We start from the raw sequence: 19,292 nt of genomic DNA, 5'->3' as shown, positions 1-19,292 counted from the left end.
AGGTGAGTACCAGGCCTTTTCATGCATGAAAATATTGTAAATACGACAGCTTTATTATTTTCCTGTGTACATTTAAACACAAGTTTAGAGCAAAGGGCAGTGCAAAGGTCAGGTTACTTGACAGAAACCAGAATGCTTCTTTTGATTTTTATCTACATGGATGCAAGTGCAAGCCATGGATAAACGCCTCTGAAACAGAATGCATTTCTCTTAAGCCTTTCAAAAAAAACGAAACTGCACACTGTGATACAAGTAATGGTTTCTTTCCATTCAGCTTCTGCTTTGTTGATGCTAATGGAACAAACAGAATCATTGTGCATATCTATTTTCCTAGCATGTTAGAATTTTAAAATTAATGATGGAAAACTACATTACAATTGAGAATTAATATTTTGTAACAAGTTCCTGTGCTGTGTGAATAATCATGCAGAGGCAGATCATGTTTACACTTCTAATTTAATTTACACTTTAATTATAAAAACGGTGCAAAATGATGACTATGCACGGTCTAGTTTACATCGATTCAACCTTGCAATCAATGGGGTACATTACTATAAATGGTCAGTGGCAGCAGAGTCTTTATTCACGGGTGAGTGATTGTCATTACACCAATCAAAGGTGTTCTAGCCTCTCAAATCTTCAAGACAATTAAAACATCCAAAACCCGACTATCCAGGAAGTGCAAGCGCTGTTCAAGATGAAAGTTACATTTGTAATTGAAATAGAAACTGAGCAAAACTGGTCCCTGTGCTAATCCAGCTAGGTATTTAACTTTATGTAGCACTTCATATGGAACAAGTTACTTACCTGCAACTGTTGTTCTCCAGCATGGGTCTGGCATGGATTCACATGCTCATGAATATTCCCCGTCATCAGGCTGGGAATCCTCGGTATAGAAAAAAAATCAGTATCAGTTTCGTTTCTGATCTGTCTTTCTTAGTAGTAACCAATCACTGGTCTCTGGGTCATACTGCCCCCCAGCCAATGACTGCCCTCTCCCCAAGCCCCGCCTCTGGCAGCCATCCTCAGATTTGGTAGCATGTAAAGTGGCAGTATGACCAAGTGAAGAGCCGCAGATGGGTAGGCGGGAGGGTTCGCATGTGAATCCAAGCCAAACCCATGCTGGAGAACAACAGTTACAGGTAAGTAACTTGTTCCTTCTCCAGCATGGGGTCGGACATGGATTCACATGCTCATGAATAAGAGAATGCATAGCAGTACACACGTGCACAACCACGGGAGGTCGCAACTGGCTCAACATTAAGCAATACAACAACTCAACATTAAGCATCTCTTGCCTCCTCACCAGGCTCACCTTAAGCGAACAGGTTGCGCAGCACTGCTTGGCCGACCCTGGACTCCTCCCTCGAGTCCCGATCGACGCAGTAGAATCTTGTGAAGGTGTGCGTCGACCTCCATGTCGCAGCCCTGCAGATGTCCAGCAGGGGCACACCAGACAGGAACGCCGTGGTAGCAGTGATCGCTCTGGTCGAATGGGCTCTCGGACGGCCAGGCAGCGGTCGGTTTGCCAACCGGTGACAGTGCATGATGCAGCCGGAGAGCCATCTAGAAATGGAAGTCTTCGAGAGAGCCTTCCCTTGATTCACAGTCCCAAAGTTCACAAACAGCTGTGATGTCTTCCGAAAATTCTTTGTGCGGTCCACGTAGAACTTCAGCGCTCTAGCTACGTCCAGTGAGTGCAGAGTCCTTTCAGCTGGCGACGAAGGAGACGGGAAGAAAACTGGCAACACCAAGGGTTCGTTGAGGTGGAAGTCCGATGGCACCTTGGGCATGAAGGAAGGGTGCATCCTCAGCACCACTCTCGTGTCATGAAACGTGAAGTATGGTGGCTTGCAAGATAGGGCCTGGATCTCTCCCACTCGTCGTGCGGAGGTGATGGCCACGAGAAACGCTGTCTTCCATGACAGAAACTTCAACGGTGCCGAATGCATAGGCTCAAATGGGGGCCCCATGAGCCTGGTTAGCACCACGTTGAGCTCCCATGCCGGGGCAGGGGCCTTCACCGGCAGGAATGATCGGAAAACAATAAATTCCTTCACCAATCGATGAGACCACAAGGACGCCCGTCCCGTAGTTCTGGTGTATCGTGAGATGGCGACAGATGTTTCTTGATGGAAGCGTGAGCTAGTCCAGCCTTGGCCAATGACAGTAGGTACGGCAATACTTGGGGGGGCCGTAATCCGCAGAGGGTTAATCTTCTGTGCACGGCACCAGACAGAGAACCTCTTCCATTTATGTCCGTAGCACTTGAGAATTGAGGACGCCCTGGCCTTTGCAAGAACCTCTCTGCAGTCGGCCGGGATGTCGTACCCTCCAAACTCTAGTGCTGCAGGAGCCAGGCCTGCAAGTTCAGTGACTCCGGGTTGTGGTGAAGAATGGCGCCTCCTTCTCTGGAGAGAAGGTCTGCGTCCGTCGGCAGCTTGACTGGTGTGGACGTTGACAAGTCCAGAAGGTCCGGGAACCAGATCTGTCTCGGCCACGCCAGTGCGACGAGGATCATCCTGCACCGGGACCTCTTGAGCTGGTTGAGGAGCCGGAGCAGCAACGGCAGCGGAGGGAACGCATAAAGAAATAGGCCGTCCCAGGGGAACGAGAAAGCATCGCCCATGCTCCTCGGCTGGGGGAACCTGCTGGCGAACCTCCGGCACTTGGAATTCGTCGCCGTCGTGAAGAGATCGATTTGGGGTTAGCCCCATCGACGGAAGAGTCGATCCCCCTTGATCCTGGCGTAGTTCCCACTCGTGGCACTAGCGCAGCTCTCAGCTGAGTGAGTCAGCAATCGTGTTTTTTATTCTTGCCAGATGAAGAGGCACCAGAAACATCCCTTGGGCGACGGCCCAATGCCACAGATTCTGGGATTCCTTGGACAGGACCGGGGATCTGGTTCCGCCCTGCTTCCAGATGTAGAACATCGTGGTGGTGTTGTCGGTGAAGATCCTCACCACCTTGCCCTTGAGGGACGGAAGAAAGGACCCGAGGGCACAGAACACTGTGCGGAGCTCCAAGATGTTGTTGTGGAGTGACTTCTCCTCCGGGAGCCAAAGGCCTCTCGCGTGAAGATCTCCGAGTGCGCTCCCCAACCTTCCAGGGAGGCGTCCGTCGTAACCGTCACCTGGTGAGCTGGGGTCTGAAAGTCCGTGCCCGCCGACAGATTAGAGCGGGTACCCCACCACCGGATCGCCTGACGGAACGTCTCGTTGAGGGATCCTGTCCTCGAAGCTGCCCGTCGACTGGACCCAGCGTCGAGGAACTCTTGTAAGGGGCGCATCCGAAGCCTGCAAAGGCGCACCAGATAAATGCAGGAGGACATCATCCCGAGGAGGGACTTGATAGATTGTACCCTGGCCATGTCTGTGGCCAGCAGACACTGCACCTTGCCCAGAATGGTCCTGGTCCTTTCCTCCGACGGCGAGGCCAGCCGCGCCACTGTGTCGAGCTTGGCTCCCAGAAACAGGGCGACTTGCGACGGAACCAGGTGGGATTTTGGAAAGATGGAGAATCCCACGTCCGTGAGCAGCTGGACGGTCTTCGCAGTGTGCTCCATGGCGAGCTCCATGTCCTTGCCCGGATGAGCCAGTCGTCCAGGTAGGGGTAGACGTGGATCCCATGTAGGCGCAGCTGCGCCGCCACCAGTGCGAGGCACTTGGTGAACACCCTGGGTGCCGACTTCAATCCGAACGGGAGGGCCTTGAACTAGTAGTGCCACCATTGGACCACGAACCTGAGGAACTTTGTGTCTTTTTAGAATGGGGATGTGGAAGTACGCATCCTCCAAGTCCAACGACGACAGGAAATCGCCCTCCTCCAGCTGTCCCAACACGTGCTGGAGGGTGACCATCCGGAACTTCTGTGCCTTGATGTACTTGTTCAGTCGTCGTAGGTCCAGGATGGGGTGCCATCCTCCTGTCTTTTTTTACAAGGAAGTACCTCGAGTAAACTCTGGAGCCCCGAAGCCTCTTTCGGACGAGCTCGATGGCACCCCTCTTGAGCATCGCCCTTACTTCCAACAGTAGTTGAGGGACGTGATTTTCCTTCCTGGCTACGGGTGGAACGCGAGGGCACTTCTTCTGAAACTCGAGGGCGTGCCCTTGGGACAGGGCATCCAGCACCCAACGGTCGGAGATGGACTCCCACACGCTGAACCTCGCCAGCCGGCCTACCACCGGGGTGCTTCGGCAGGGGCCCGACCCCACGTTCGGTTCAATCTTGTTTGGAGGCCTCCTTGACCTCCCTGTCGATGACGACGGGCACCACCTGACTTGCCGCGTCCCCTGTCGGCTTCCTGTGACGAAGATCTTGCCGCTTGGCGGTACGTGGAGGAGCCACTGCCGGATCCCTTGGAGACACCTTGTCTGCCCCCGGAGCTCCGAATGTACGGCTGTCGTTGTTGGAGCACTCCCAGTGCCCGGGCAGTCTGTGTCTGTCTTGATGGCCTGAAGGGACTCATCAACCGCCTTCCCAAACAGGTTGCTCCCGTCGAAGGGCATGTCCAAAAACTTGGTTTGTACGTCCTGGCGGAAATCCGTCGCCTTGAGCGATCCTCGTCGTCTCAGGCAAACGTTGTTGCCCAACTGACGGAAACTGGTGTCGGCGATGTCCGTTGCCACCGTGATGGCGTGGTCCGAAGCAATCTCACCTTCCTGTAGGATTTCAAGGGCCTCAGCCCTTTTGGCGTCCGGAAGGCAGTCCAACAGAGGGGCGATTTTGAACCACAACTCCATGGTTGATAGCTAGGGTGTTGGCCGCCTTGATAGTCGTCGCTGCGGATGAGATGACCCGTCGTCCCATCGTGTCCAGCTCCCTGCCCTCGCCGTCCGGCGGGGAAGTCGATGTCGAGGCCGATGCCCCCCAGCTTTCTTCTTTGCCGCCGCCGAGATGACTGAATCCGGGGTAGGTTGCGCCCGAAGGCACAAGGGGGCAGCGTCGGGGACCCGGTACTTCTCGTACCGGTCCCTCTTTGCCGGCGCCGTGGCAGGGTTCTTGAGGAGGGAGAGCCCCTCATCCCAGTTGTCATCAAGAAGTGGTACAGCGAGGACCGTCTTCCTTTTAGACTAGCGCCGTTGGTAAAGGAACCCTTCCTTCTCTTCTGGGCAGAGCTGGAAGAGCTCGGATGCCCTGGAAATCATGGCATGAAAGGATCCAATCTCGACGGGCGGGGACACCCGAGCAGGGGGTGACTGGGGACATGTCCCGTCGTCGCCTCAGTCGTCATCTGTAGCTGTCGTAGCCGTGTCTGTGCCTGTATCATCCCCGTGGGTAGTAGACCGGGGGGGGGGGGGAGGCAGAGCAGGCCGCAGAGGAGGGAGAGGTGGCATAGGATGCGTCATCCTCCTCTTATGCGGTGGACTTTTCGAAGGTCCTGGCTCTGGTTACCCCATCGGGTCTGGCTCAGGTACCTCCATCGGGGGGAGGGGCAACCTTGTCCTTATCTCCGAGCATAAGGACTGAATTGCTGACAAAATGGCCGCCAAAGTGTCCTGCGGTGCCTGAAACGATGGTCGCAAGGGCTCTTGAGGAGCCTCGTCGGCGACACCGTCGCTCTCGTCGGCGCCCTCGTCAGGATCCCTCCCGATGGGCTGGGCCTCTTCCACGACTTCGATGCGCTCTTCTTCAGAGGTTGTGTCCGTATCCACGATGTCCACCTGCCCCTCCCCCGCCTTTTCCAACGAGGACTTCGTGGGGGTCTTCTCAATGGGCCTGAAAGACGACTCCCTCTGTGGTGGCAGGGAGACTCTGGGTCCTGAGGTCGCCTCCACTGGCGTAGCCTCCACAGGCTGAGCCAGGGCCGCTGCGACATCCTCAATCGAGGTCTTAGCAGGGTGAATTAAGGCCATCGTCACCTTCTGTACGCCTGGGGCCTTCACCTTGGGGGGGGCGGGGGGGGGGTCCGAGCCTCGCTTCCCCCCTCTGCTGGAATCTTTGAGATCGACCGGGGCCTCTCCAGAAGTTTTGCCAGGTTCTCGGACTTCCTCTTACCCGAGCCAGAGTGTTGGCTCGTGGTTGATGGCGCCAGGGAGGATTCACCCTGCCTGGCAGCCAAGGAGCCCGACCGTTCGGCTCTCCCGGTGCCCGTGGACTCGCGGTGCTTGGCCTTTTGTTGGGCCCCCGTCTTTTTCCTCTTCTCGCCTGACGGGCTCTTCCCTCCCAGCCAGTTGGCGAGACGGAGGTGGCGATCCTTCATGGTCCGCTCCGACATGTTCCCACAAAACGCACAGTCCTTCTCCGTGTGCGTCTTGTCCTCATGGAGACAGTAGAGGCATAACAAGGGTTCTTCCTCCTTGAAAATATTCTCAAGCTGGCATCCAGGGCAGGTCCTGAACAGCTTCCCGGGCGGCAAGCTTCCTTTCTCCTGGGCCATGTCTCCTGGGTAGGCCTCGGAACTTCTGGAATCCTCCAAAAGCGCAACTTGACAATATCTTCACCCTTGAGGGGCGTAGAAAACTCCGAAACGGATCCCCGTTGATCGGATGTAAAAACGGTGGAGCTTGAGGCCCTAATTAACCGAAAAATGAGAAAAATCTCCTAAAAAAGCGTGAAAACGCAGCAAAAGCTCGAGAGCTACAGCACGAGAACTCCCAACACTTGAACGTGCGGTAAAAATCTGAAGATGGCTGCCAGAGGCGGGGCTTAGGGAGAGGGCAGTCATTGGCTGGTGGCAGTATGACCCAGAGACCAGTGATTGGTTACTACTAAGAAAGACAGATCAGAAACGAAACCGATACTGATTTTTTTCTATACCGAGGATTCCCGGCCTGACGACGGGGAATATTCATGAGCATGTGAATCCATGTCAGACCCCATGCTGGAGAAGTGGTTCTTCCAACATCTAGGCACTGTGATTATTATGCCTCAGTCGATACTCAGTTGACCAACCTCTGAAGGATGTTAGCCAATAAGATAGCTCAGCCGGTTGAGCAATCGCTGTGATCTGTAGGTTGCATGTTCTTATCCCGGGAAGGCCAATTCATCCTTTCAAGGATGATAAAGGAGTACAGATTTCGGTTTGGTGATAAGTTGTGTTAAATGCGTTTTATGTACAGCTCTTTGCCAAAAGTGCTCTATATAAATAAACATTCCACCATGAGATTAGATATACAATTTAGCATTGAGTCCTATCTTCTTTGCACTTGTATCATAACATTGGCATACCATTAGGTAGTAACAGCTCCAGGAAACGAGGACTTCCATTAAACATCATTAGACAATTCTGCTATCGAACCTCAAAACACAGAATACAATTAATGCTTACTTGACTATGCAATTGGCCAGGATTTTGTGTTTTCAACATTTAAATATATACAGGAGAGATCAAATGGCCAGACCTTAAGAGAAATAATGAAAGGTGTATTCTGTCACAATGCAGAAAGCTGCCGCATAGTAATGATTTCCATACAGTTTTTTCACACGGCGGCTGGATACCACATACATTTTACTCGCTTGCAAAGGATTAAAGTCATTTTTACTCTTAAGATCACATTTACTCTCAAAGTTTAAAAATAGGGAGTAAAATACTCCCACCTCAAAATCCTATCTGGAGCACTGCTTGAATCTTAACCATGGTAGACCTGGTGGAGGTTTGGGGGAGAATAGAGAATACATTACGAGAGATCTCCGTAGTGTCAACAATTGTAGCAAAACCTACCTGAGACTCAGGAGCGATTTCCCTCATCTCAGTAACGCTGAGAAAGATAAATAATCAAAGACTCAAGAGAAATCTCCATCACCACAATACTTCTTGTCACAGTAAGCAAAGTGAAGTAAGAACACTTATATTAACTCTGGAGAAAGCCCGCAGAGAAGTACAAAGCTTAGTAAGAGCGGTTAAGAAATCTGGTCATCAAGAGTCCAGTGAACTAGGAGAAGGAAGTCATTCTTCTGGGCTCCCAGTAAAGTTTTGTTGATTCAGACACTGGGACGACGGTTGTCAAAGAGAATGTCAAGACATTCATCCATTTGACCAGGAGGTCATCCAGCTGGTAGTATACATTGTGGAAAACCAAATCTTAAGTAAGACTGTTAAATATATAAAATATATAATCACTAAAGTGGATACCACTGCACCAGGAGAAAGGAGCCATTCTCCTGGTTTTCTTTTCGTCATTTGTGTATATAGTTGTAGGGCTACAGTTGGGTAGTTGTGGACAGAGTACAGGACTCTTTGGACCACCACCCTGACTAGCCCACACATTTTCCTTAGTTAGGTAGGGAATACACTTTAGAATAGGGGGAAGAGTTGGGTCTTCCTTACTTATTAAGTAATAAAGAAGTATTCATATCATGCCATCCCTTTGTCGGACTGCTTCCTCCAGTGCGCCACAGTGTCTGAAAAGATGTCCGTGACAATTCAGGTATCAGCAATTCTAGCACAATTGTTCAATCGACTGGGCAAAAAGGACAGGTGACGAGTCGCATCACGAGCAAGTCTACATACATTTTTCTCTTCCCAAGTCAACCAAAAGGCCAGATCTGGAGTTTCTCTGGTGCCGAAGTCAAAGCATGGAGGGAAACTAGGACCTTAACGTGGGAGATAAGTATCTGAATTACTAGTAGAAAGGTATGTCATTCTTATTTCCCACCACTAGACAAAGTGCAAGATTACACAAATAGGAAATACAGCGAAATAGGGGAATCAGCTTCCGAGATTGGTGAATACAGCAATTTAAACCATAACTACTATAAGACAATTGCAACAAAGAGATTTGACCATGTTTTCTTAGTATGCACAGGAAGGCAACACATACCTTAAGAAATGGACAGTTCAGTTGCCAAGCAGCCAGAAAAGCACTCTGCCACACATTTACACTTTAACACATGCTCAATTGTTTATTAAAAAGGGGGAACACTTTACAGTGTTGCAGAAGATACTTTACCTTCCACCAGATGTGTCGTCTTGTGGATGGGTCCCGGCTGTGTTCCTCAGTGAACGTCGCAGTGACCCCCCTGGATTGTTATTAGGCCGGTTGGACATTGGCACCTCTCTCCTGAAGGGACATACCCTTTCCAGATATTACCATTCACTAAAAGAAATGAAGAGGAAAAACAACCTGAGGATTTTGGCTCAATACTAGTAACAAGGAATACCTATTCTAGGATAGAGTTCTTTTGCCAACACCTCTTGTATTGAAGCATTAGGCAAGAGCACAATAAAATAACTACTACAATGAAACTTCTTCAGTTCAATTTCATTTGCCAATACAGAGTAAAAGAAAAGCAGTAAAATAATGAGAAGCTATAAATTAAATTGATCTGTGACAGCCCTCAGAAAAAAATAAATATTCTAATGCTGCCAAACCAGCAGGTGAACTAGCATATCAACCTAAGAAATGCATTTCATCAATGAACTGTGTTAGGGAGAATTCTCATTTCTTTGCTTAGACTCCTAGCTCTTTTGCTGGACTTTAGGACTTCTGAATATTAACCCTGAAGTGAGCCCTTTTTCTCACCCTCTCGTGTTTTCACCCGATTTGGATTACGTTTTTCCTGTGTTTTTGGAGTGTGACAAACTCCATAGGCATCTACGTTTTGTCTGGTGACACACACAGCACCTTCAGTGCAGTGTCCCAGAGAAATTCTTTAGATTTCTCATATCGTTTAAATATTTGTGTGAACTACTGTTCCCAAGAATAGTAAAGCAAAATTGACTTTACTTACCTTTTCACTTTGTAGGTCCAGCACACACCATATTATGTGGAGTGCTGGGGGTTACTTATTAGCCTCTTAACCTACCTTCTCATGTAACATTTTGTATGTTACCCTCACTACTTTAAATGGCTGGTGGCAGTGGTTTAATTTTCCTACCATTATGCTCTTCTACTGCAGGCTGAATCCTCAGCTGCAGTATAGCACCCATATGTGACCATTTTGTCAAAATAGCCCTGGTCGTCTTTTTTTGCCATTTTCTGTTTGGAAGGTCTTTCTTGGGTTTTACTATGCGCGCCAAGACAAGTCTGAGCCCTTTGTTCGTTCTGCCTTTGGCGGGCTTCAGTACTGAAACCTGCCTCTGGCTCCATTGCGTCTGGAAGGGCAGGAAGTTCTTTGTCTTTAGGAAGGCCTGAATGCACCCAATCCCGAAGGGCTGGCTGTCCTTTCATGACAGCCGCCCTGCTGTTTGAGTGACAGCTAGGATGTGCATGAATGGGAGAACGGATATGTCCAGAGAAAAGTATATTTAGAAAAAATGTATCAAAATTTATTTAAGGTGATACAACAATTAAAGACTAGTGAATAAATCCCAGAAAATTATTATACACTGATCATTTTAACATAGCAAAACAGAAGCAACAATATGCCAAAAATCAGCTGAAACATCGCACTCCTACTTCACATGGTGCATTCATTCACACGCAACTCATCATACCGTGGCATACATCCAAAGTTCTAAAAGACACAAACATGCTAAGAACTGGGGAAAAGGAATTCATGACTAGCCCCCATAATGAGACACATTATTACAATGTTTACAAACAATAGAAATGCAATTTAATGGGCATCTCCTAGTTCCAAACTGATTGTGAATTTGAAATGCTACGCATCTGTTCTCCCTCTTTGCTGGTCTATTGCATTAGATGGCAACCGTTCTGCAGTGATTCGCAGTTGGCGGTGAATGCTCAAGTTGTGCTGCCTCTTCTGTGCAGCAGCTACATTTTCATCAGAATGGTTACACCTACCTCCTGAGGAAGATGTTCAGTTAACCACCACTACACGTCGAAACCAATCGAGAGATAAACTCTACAGGGATGTGATCTTTGCATCTGTTTTTCCTATTCACCCTGACAATAGATTGTCTATGAATTATTTCTATTGTTTGTAAACATTGTAATAATGTGCGTCATTATGGGGACTAGTCATTCCTTTTCCCCAGTCACTGATCTGAAAAGAGCCTGTAGCTGAAGCCGATAACCAAATTGCTGCCACAGTCCTCCAGACGTCCTCCCTCTTGTCTCCACGACGGAGGTCCAGGAAGGCAGGATTGCTATCACTGCAACCAGACAGAAGCCAGCTGGACCACTAATCTAATCGAAGATACTGTTCCGACTTGGGGTACCCGCTACAGTTGTTTTCAGCTCTACCCCATCACAAATGTAACAGCGTGTGCCCCTACAGTGATTTTTATTCAACAAACTAACTTTGTGCAAGACTTTATCAAAGAAGTGCCTCAGCTCCATAGACTGCTCCAATTGACTCGCTGTCCTGGCTCCCTGCAGACTCTTCTAGTCCACTTGACTTTGATGTTTACTATCGCTCAGAGGTGATAACTTCGTTTTAAAGCTTATTGCTGGGAAAGGTTTTGGAGTAGACTTCATTGGAAGATTTAAGTGCTCACATGCTCCGAGAACTTGTTTAACCTTTTTACTTCTCTTAACCTTTCCCTTCTACAAACCTCAGAATCTACAAAGTGTACCAGTGAGATATAAATGCCATTATTGTCCTAGTTAATGATGTCACATAAGGGTGTAAGAAGCGTGTTTGAAGCATCTCAAAAGAGTTAACTACTTGCTTTGTGTTGATTCTGGAAAAGTATATTTGATCGTTACATATATTGCCCATTTTAAAAGAATGCTCATTCAAAAACTGATGTTAAATAAATAACTATAGGCACTTTACCACTTGGTTTTAACGATAACTAAAACCTTGTGTGTAGGTGTTACTTGGTTACTTGTATTTGCAAATTTCATGGCTAAAGCTCACATTTACCCCCCTCTTGAGATAGGCCTGGCTGCTCAGTCACACTACCAACTTGTGTAGTACAGGCCTATACCAAAAGGTGGAATACCAAGAGGACAAGTGTTGTGTAGTCTACTATAGGGTTACATCAATTCTTACCTAACAAACTGGCTCAGATCACTGAGCAACACAAAGATTAGGCATGAGTAGTAGTCCAGTAGACTGAGCACCAGAGTAGAGATTTTTCAGAGTGTTTCGTAAGAAAGCTACACATTTCCAGAATGTTGGAGGTTAATACAAGCAGCAGAGGCAGTAGTGGTAAAGAATTGTTGCAGTCGTGTGTCGCTATCCAAGAGGACCCCAAGATTGAAGGAGCAAAACGGCGAGGCAGGAAGGCGACCAGAAACAGGAAAGCAGGTATGGCGCTGGGAGAAACGGAACATATTTTTGAAGAGTGACACAATTCGTATTGTTCCGAGAAGGCTGGCGGTGAAGGGAGAGAAGAAAAATATTTGAGTAACCAGCAAAAAAGGGATTGTGAAAGAAACCACGAGATAGGTCTTCCTAGGTCAGAGGTAAACAGTGAAAAGCAGAGGTACCAGGATTGATCCTTGTGGGATGACGATAGACAGGGGAGTGGGGTCAGAGGATTGAGCGTTCCAAGAGATTTTAAAGGATGGAGCTTCCAGGTAAAAGGTGATCCAGGCAAGAGCAGATTTTCGAAACAGTTAGGATGGGAGTGGTCGACCGTGTCAAAAGCGGGCGAGTATATAAGGAGTGCTGAGCATTAGAGAAAGTTGAAGACAGGCATGAATGGTGTCTTGGGAGCGTTTACTACAGAAGCCAGTGTGAAATGGATCTCCAAGGACGTTATACTCAATGTAGTTAGTAATCTGGTCGAGGCCTTTTGAATAATGGGGCAGGAGAGAAACCATGCAATAGTTTCCAGGAGGGGTGGGAGGGACAAAAAAGGGGGGCAAGAAGGGCCCCAAGTCTTTGACCATTTAGGGAGCAAACGGGCTGTAAGAGCGCAAAATGGGTTGGCACTGCAAACGATGGGTGATAATTCAATAGGATAGGTAGGGTAGAAATAGTCCAGTGTGAAAGAGGTAGTCAACAGAAGGAGGGGTTGGAAGAAATAGACGGGCTGGGAGTGCCGTGAATGTTAGATGAGTGGAAAAGTAGTGAGCAAAGACATTGGCACAAAGGGACAAGGCAATTTATATTGGCTTGGGAGGTGTGGGCCAAGATTGGAGGGTATATTAAAGTTTGCGGGGTGATTGCTAAGGGAGGACATTAAGTTTATGAAGTCAGAGGATTCTGCGAAGTCCAGTGCAGAGGTTCGAGCAGCAATGGCATTTTTTGTAGGCTACGAGTAGAGAAGAGGTCTGCAATTTGCACCAGGGTTGTACTTCTCATGGTGCATGTTGTTTGGAGGGTCTGAACCTCGGAGGTGATGGCAAGGCGCAGGACTGGATAGTGTGAATGTATATGCAGGATAGTGTTGGTCAAATGGAGTAATAACTGAATACTGAAAGTCAGAAAAAGCAGTCAAATGAAGATGCATGAATAGGGTAAGAGACAAAAGAGACAGAAGAAAGGTCATCACAACATCCAAGTAAGGGGCAGGAATCCTGCCTGAATCTTTGCTTAGTCATTGAAGAGGGGAGATTAGGAGTAGAAGATGGAGGGACCAACGGGTTAGTCAGCAAGGGAGTGACAAGAGGGAGAGAGGACAATGTAGAGGTTGGTGGAGAATTAATTGGAGAAGGACCAGGTCAAGAGTGTTCCCACGAGAGTTGGTAGGCTAGTCATGGAGGGAGTAGAGGGATTTGTCACATGGGAGCCATTTCAGTTCAAGGCAGGTGGCTTGGGAAGTTCAGTCACAGCATGACAACGGGGATGTTGTTAGTAAGTGACTCAAGGGAAAGGGAGGGTCAAATCAGGCAAGGCATTGAGTGGTCCAGGGGGTTGATGCAGAACCTGAACAGTGAGAGGAGTAAGAGGGAGGAGTTGAATAGTAGCATATTCAAAAGAACAAGCATTGATGTCAAAGGTACAGTGTTTAGAGCCTTGAACCCAAGACACTGCTACTCTTCCCAACAGGTCTGGGAGCGTCAGAGTGTACAGTTAGTGTGGAAAGCCGCTATTGTAGCGTATTCATGAGGGGAGATCCAGGTTTCCGAGATGCAAGAGGCAGAAGTGGAAGGTAACCAGAGAGAAAGGGGTCAGTAATGTAGGAAGACTTACTGCAGTGGGATTATGCATTCCAGAGGCCAAGTGAAAGTGTGATAGCAGGTGGGGGAGAGGCGCAGGTGTTGTGCGGTAGGCAAGGTGGGGTGGAGGGTGGGTAGATGAGGTTGAAGATTCTAGGAGCACAGGAGCACAATATATGACATTCATAATGCACCTGTACACAAGTGTTTCTAGGCGCGACAAGACAAGGAGGGGGGAAACAAGGGAGGACAAAATAATAATCATACTAGGCCTTGCGTCATTCAGATTGGTTCAGTGCAGGGAAGAGGGAACGGGAGAAGTGCCACGGGGGAGGAGAAGTGCTGTTAACCCACAAGTGCAGCCAGAGGGTGGCGCATACGTGCAGAGAGAAGGGACTGTAGGATTGCAGATACAGACCCTTGAGTGCTGGGGAGCCCAGAGGCAGTGTAGGGGCAACTGGACATACAGGAGCCTGGGCCCAGAGTTCAGAAGGTGGCCAGTGTGTGGAGCAGTCAGGTGCCTCAGCAGGGGAGAGAAAGAGGAAGCAAAAAGGAAGGTCTTGAGTTGCTTCCGTAACCGGAGGTGGTTCTGCTCAAGTTTAAGAGAGGCAGGGAGGCTGTTGCAGAGGGAGGCCCGAGCCTAGGCGATAGATCTGCCCCAAACTCTCTGCTTGGAGAAGAGAGTTGGAGGTGGATGAGCCTAAGCTTGAGAAGGAAGATGTTTTGGAAGATAAAGTTTGAGGTAGAGCGGTTCCAGGCCCCAGAAAGCCCTGTGGACGATTCAGAGGGTCTTGAACTTGATCCTTGCAGCCACGGGGAGCCAGTGAAGAGATTTCAGAGTAGGAGGGATACGATTCCTGGGCTTGAGGCCAAGGACAAGTCTTGCAGTCCTGTTCTGGATAAGTTGTAAAGGTCGAAGAGCAGGAGCAGGAAGATTTAGAAAGAGGATGTTGTAATAGTCCAGCCTACAGAGGACCAGAGCACTGGAGACAGTGAGCGTCTGGGGTAAAGTGAGAAAAGGAAAAATAACTGAGGCTTCATAGCCTCACAGGAAGGCGCAGGAAGAGTGCCCAGAGGGGGCAGCCATAGAGAGAGGACAGGAAGGAAGGAGCTGGTGTCCCAATGAGGAGGATCTCCGTCTTACTGGCATTAAGGAAGAGATCACTGGCGGCACACCATTCCTGAATTGCGGACAGACAGTCTGGTACGAGAGAAGAAACAGAGGTGGCTTGAGGGGAGCCTGAAAGAGCCGAGTGTCATCCACATAACATTGAAAATTGGAGCAAAAAAGTAGCGATGCAGTGGGCAAGAGGTGCCAGGTAGTGGTTGAAGAGCCAGGGAGAGAGGTCAAATTTGAGGGGTGTGGGTGCAGAGGGAGGAGGAGGTAGATGGGGAGGCCAGAGCCGGATTCAGAAGTTACACAAAGTTGAGGCTTAAGGCTATAACAGAAGGTAAGAAGAGTGAGATGGAGAAATGAAGCAAAATCAAGAGACAGAGGGTAGTTCAGACAATGAAGAAAGGGTGTAGCCCAATAGAGAGCGAGGGTCGGTGGGTGAGCAGAAAGGGAAGGGGTGGATGGCTGGCTAAGAAGAAACAGGTCCAAGTTATGAGTTAGGCTAGTAAGGGGCTAGAGGTAAGCAAATGACAGTTAACAGACACAAACAGCAATGCTCCTTAGTCCTGTGAGGCAACAGAAGCTCTGATGTGAATGGGTAGTCAATCGGTGGAAGGATTCCCTATGGTGGAAACCCAAGTCAGGTAAAGGGTGAGGTTGGTCAAGTCCTGGCTTGAAAAACGGTACTGTACTTTGGCCCTTTGTTGTCCAAACAGGGAGTCACTCTTTGTTGCCACTGGTTGGTGCTGTAGTGGCACAGACCGAATGCTAAACTCCACTCATCCACTGCTCAAAGTCTTAGCGGTCCTCTTTGTCCCAACAATCCCTTTGTTCATACCGCCACAGCGACCAGGCTCAACTTCCACAAGATAAAAATACACCCAAACCTCATACACTAATACTGATCTCTACCCCAAGGCTCAGCAGACGGCATAACTGCATAAGCCTATTTCTAGGTCCACCCGGCTATTTTCTTGCGCATCACAAAGTCCTCTACGTTGCTACAAGCATATTTTTCTAACTACCCAGATACCCTCATCCTTTAAATTCCTCTCACCATGCCAGAGAGCTCTACATGCAAAAATCATTCCGACATTCCTGTTCCTCATGTGAAAACCCATCCATGCCTCCCACCCTCGCTAACTGCATCTCGCAATGCTCCAATTCTGCAAGCCTCTTCTCTCAACCTCCGCTGCATCATGTCACACCACCTCCAGCTTTTGCCTTTTCTACTTGCTCAAATGCACTGGAGTAAGCTTCCTTCAGACATCAAAGCCGTTCGATCAGTGCAACTGTTCAAAATCTGTCTCAAACGCCACCTGTTAGTGGGTGGAGCCCCCCCCCCTCTCACACGTCAACTGCCTTTTATCAACTGAACTCCCAATCTGCCTCTCCTACCAAATTCTCACAGGATCATACAAACAAACTTTATATATGTCAAATCCGTAGTCTGCAACCTTCGGGTCTCCAGATGTTTTGAACTACAACCAACGGCCATAGTTGATGGTGAGCAATCATAAGCGTTGCAGCCCAAAACATCTGGAGAGCAACAGGTTACAGACCTTGTATTATATTTCGGTTTTGATCCCAAGCTGTTAAGAGTACCTGTTCCCGGTATATATAAATAGATTATCCCTTCATCACCAGGTCTACCTCATCTATTCGGATAATGTATTTCGTAAATGCATTCCTTCCCAGGGCTGCCTCCGACTACTTTAAGTCCAAGTCCTGTTTAAAAAGAAAACCCTAGCTTTTAATAAATACAAAATAAAACCAAATCTAATATTATCATGTTATTTGTTGCTCTGCATCTTTTGACTGCTGGTACCCCATGTACTGATCGCTTTGTATCAGCTGTTTTTCTGTTCTTATACACAATGTGAATATTCAAGGATTTTCCTTTAAGTGAATATGCGTTGGTCTTTATTGGCGCACTATAGGAGTTGTAGGAGACCAGTAGCCTTCAGGAAATGGTTATCTAAATACCTGTCCCCCTCTGTCAGTCAGACAAGACCCAGTAAAGTTTGCTCCTGGATCAGAGGACATTTCGGCTTCTAGATTCTCCACAGGCTGTTCAGAATGCACAGCAGCCCCAAATCTACAGGCTGCCCACAGACTTTACTTCCATGTCGTCAGTATCTAACTTGCAACACAATTTGAACATTCTTTGTAGGCCTGTGCAAGACATGCTGCAAACCCTGTGCGTCAAACCATGGGAAACCTGGATTTATAGGATGGACACAATTTCAATGTGTTTTTCCATGGGTCTACAACATAGAAAACAAACAAAATTACCCAAACAAATGCCATTTTAGAGACTTGGGGTGCCCAAGATGCTGCATCCGTCAGACTCCCCGTAGATGGCCGCTGCTAAGGGCTTTCTTGGAAGATACACCCGGTCAGTTTCAATGCATGGCAATGCTGAAATATTAAGCGTGAGGAACGCAGCTCAACAAACATTTGTGAGATCATCCTTTGAAGCCATGTCCTAGCCACAGGAATGACCGCAAGGTCTGCTCATTCACTGCTGCTGTACGGCATATCAAGAGCTTATTTTATGCTATACTGAAACTTAATTTGAGATGGAGCACACAGTGAATGGGGTAAATGTGTGGCTGGAGGTGTGGGGGGTGTTTAAGAATGTGCCTCCAGTCACGCAGATTTGGAGAAACCCAGAGCCGTGTGGCATGGAATGAGTGCGCTGGGCACACCGCCTCCTATTCTCAATGGGGCGCTGAGGAAGGGTCAGTTGGGTGGAAAGCTTCAGGATGGCCAGCACGGCAATCTGAAAACAATATTTTGCATTCTAAACTAATTCCCTACCAGATAATGGTTACAGAAAGATATACTTGGCTAACTGAGCTGCCATCTTTGAATATTTTGGTAAGAGGAGTTTAGCAAGAGCCTAGAAATGATCTACTGAGCATATTATTGATATTTACAAGTTCCCATTATAGAAAACATACCAAAACCACAGTGTGTGATGGGAACATAAAAGGTTAACATGCACAACCCATACCTTCAGTACTCCATTCTACTGGTTACGGTACTATCTTGTAGCCAACAACTCACATTAGAAGAATAGGTGGATGCTTCTGAGTCAGTATCAAGGTTAACGTGGATAAAGTATCCGGATCATATATGGTGAAAATCCCTGCCTCAATGGTATGTTATCAAGCTCGTATGGGTTAGATTCCTTTTCAGAAAGTTCTAACCCATACAAACTTGATAATACGCCTTTGAGGTGGGGATTTTTGCCATATATGATCAGGTTAACTTTGATACTCAGAGGCATCCACCTAAACTTCTTGTGCGAGTGGTTAGCTACAAGATGCTACCGTAACCAGTAGAATTTGTTCCTTATCTTGCACCCATCATTCGCATGACAGCAGCCACACATGCCTTGAGGACGACCTGTGTATTCGAAACACGCATCTGCTGATCGCAACAAGAATAAATAGTATTTTTGTGAATACATATTTGCAACTCAGCAATTGCATAGATTTTCTAAATCCTCTTGTCAGTTTACTGATAGTGCGCGAGTCACCATATTCCAACCCAATTGGATTTCATTACATTTTCAAGGCCCAGTTTGGGTGGGCTTTGTGGAAAGGCTGAATGCTACATGCCACTACTCCAGTCAGTCTAAAGGTGGTTATTTTAGCGCAAAGTTATACGTGTCGAACCCTCTACCCAATCAACTCCTTATACATAATCCCATCAGAAAAGATACTGAGACCCTTCACATGCTTGCTATGTCACCAACAGGTTAAACAGCTATTTGAAAACTACTGTTCACAAAAGGACAACTTTACCTCAGGATTTGAAAAAACAAGAAGTGAAATACGGACTAGTGACACCAGCCTTATGTTCACCCAAGATGGCAAAATAATAAAATGACGAGAACCTTCAGAACGTAGAGATTTTTTTTTTTACAACCTATGGATGCATAACCTATCGACACAGCAAGCTAGGAAGACTCTACAAACCAACTAGCAAGAAAGATTGGTAATAAAAGCTAGGACAAGCTATTAACCAAGATAAGCTACCCTCACACCAGGAAGGAAATGCACAGCAGGTCCAAGGAAGATCACACACATGCTAAATAAACATTGGCAATACAAATAACTGGGTCCCAATCTCTCACCAAGGAGACATCAAAATGAATGGTTAAAGCTATTGAGAGGGTAGGAATATGACCGATTATGCATTTTGCCTGTGTGGAGTGCATGGTCTGGAAGGGGAGTCGGTCCACCCTCATTTAAAGTATATTATGT

The 19,292-nt window shown here is 47.8% G+C and overlaps 1 protein-coding gene across 8 annotated transcripts in view; it reads right to left on the bottom strand.

Moving 5' to 3' along the window:
• Nucleotides 1–19,292, bottom strand: part of TRIP12 (thyroid hormone receptor interactor 12) — a 2,051,777-nt gene that overhangs the window by 1,964,294 nt on the left and 68,191 nt on the right. For all 8 annotated transcript variants that reach the window (XM_069618297.1, XM_069618300.1, XM_069618299.1 and 5 more), the window contains exon 3: nt 8,892–9,038. In XM_069618297.1, the coding sequence (XP_069474398.1) occupies nt 8,892–8,989 (98 nt within the window). In that variant the 5' untranslated portion in view covers nt 8,990–9,038. The remainder of the gene's footprint in view (nt 1–8,891; nt 9,039–19,292) is intronic.

The sequence above is a fragment of the Ambystoma mexicanum genome, chromosome 10, assembly GCF_040938575.1.
Source record: "Ambystoma mexicanum isolate Mex_15411 chromosome 10, UKY_AmexF1_1, whole genome shotgun sequence".
Taxonomy (NCBI): domain Eukaryota; kingdom Metazoa; phylum Chordata; class Amphibia; order Caudata; family Ambystomatidae; genus Ambystoma; species Ambystoma mexicanum.
The sequence above is the reverse complement of the archived record's forward strand: the minus strand, read 5'-3'. Positions and strand labels throughout refer to the sequence as shown.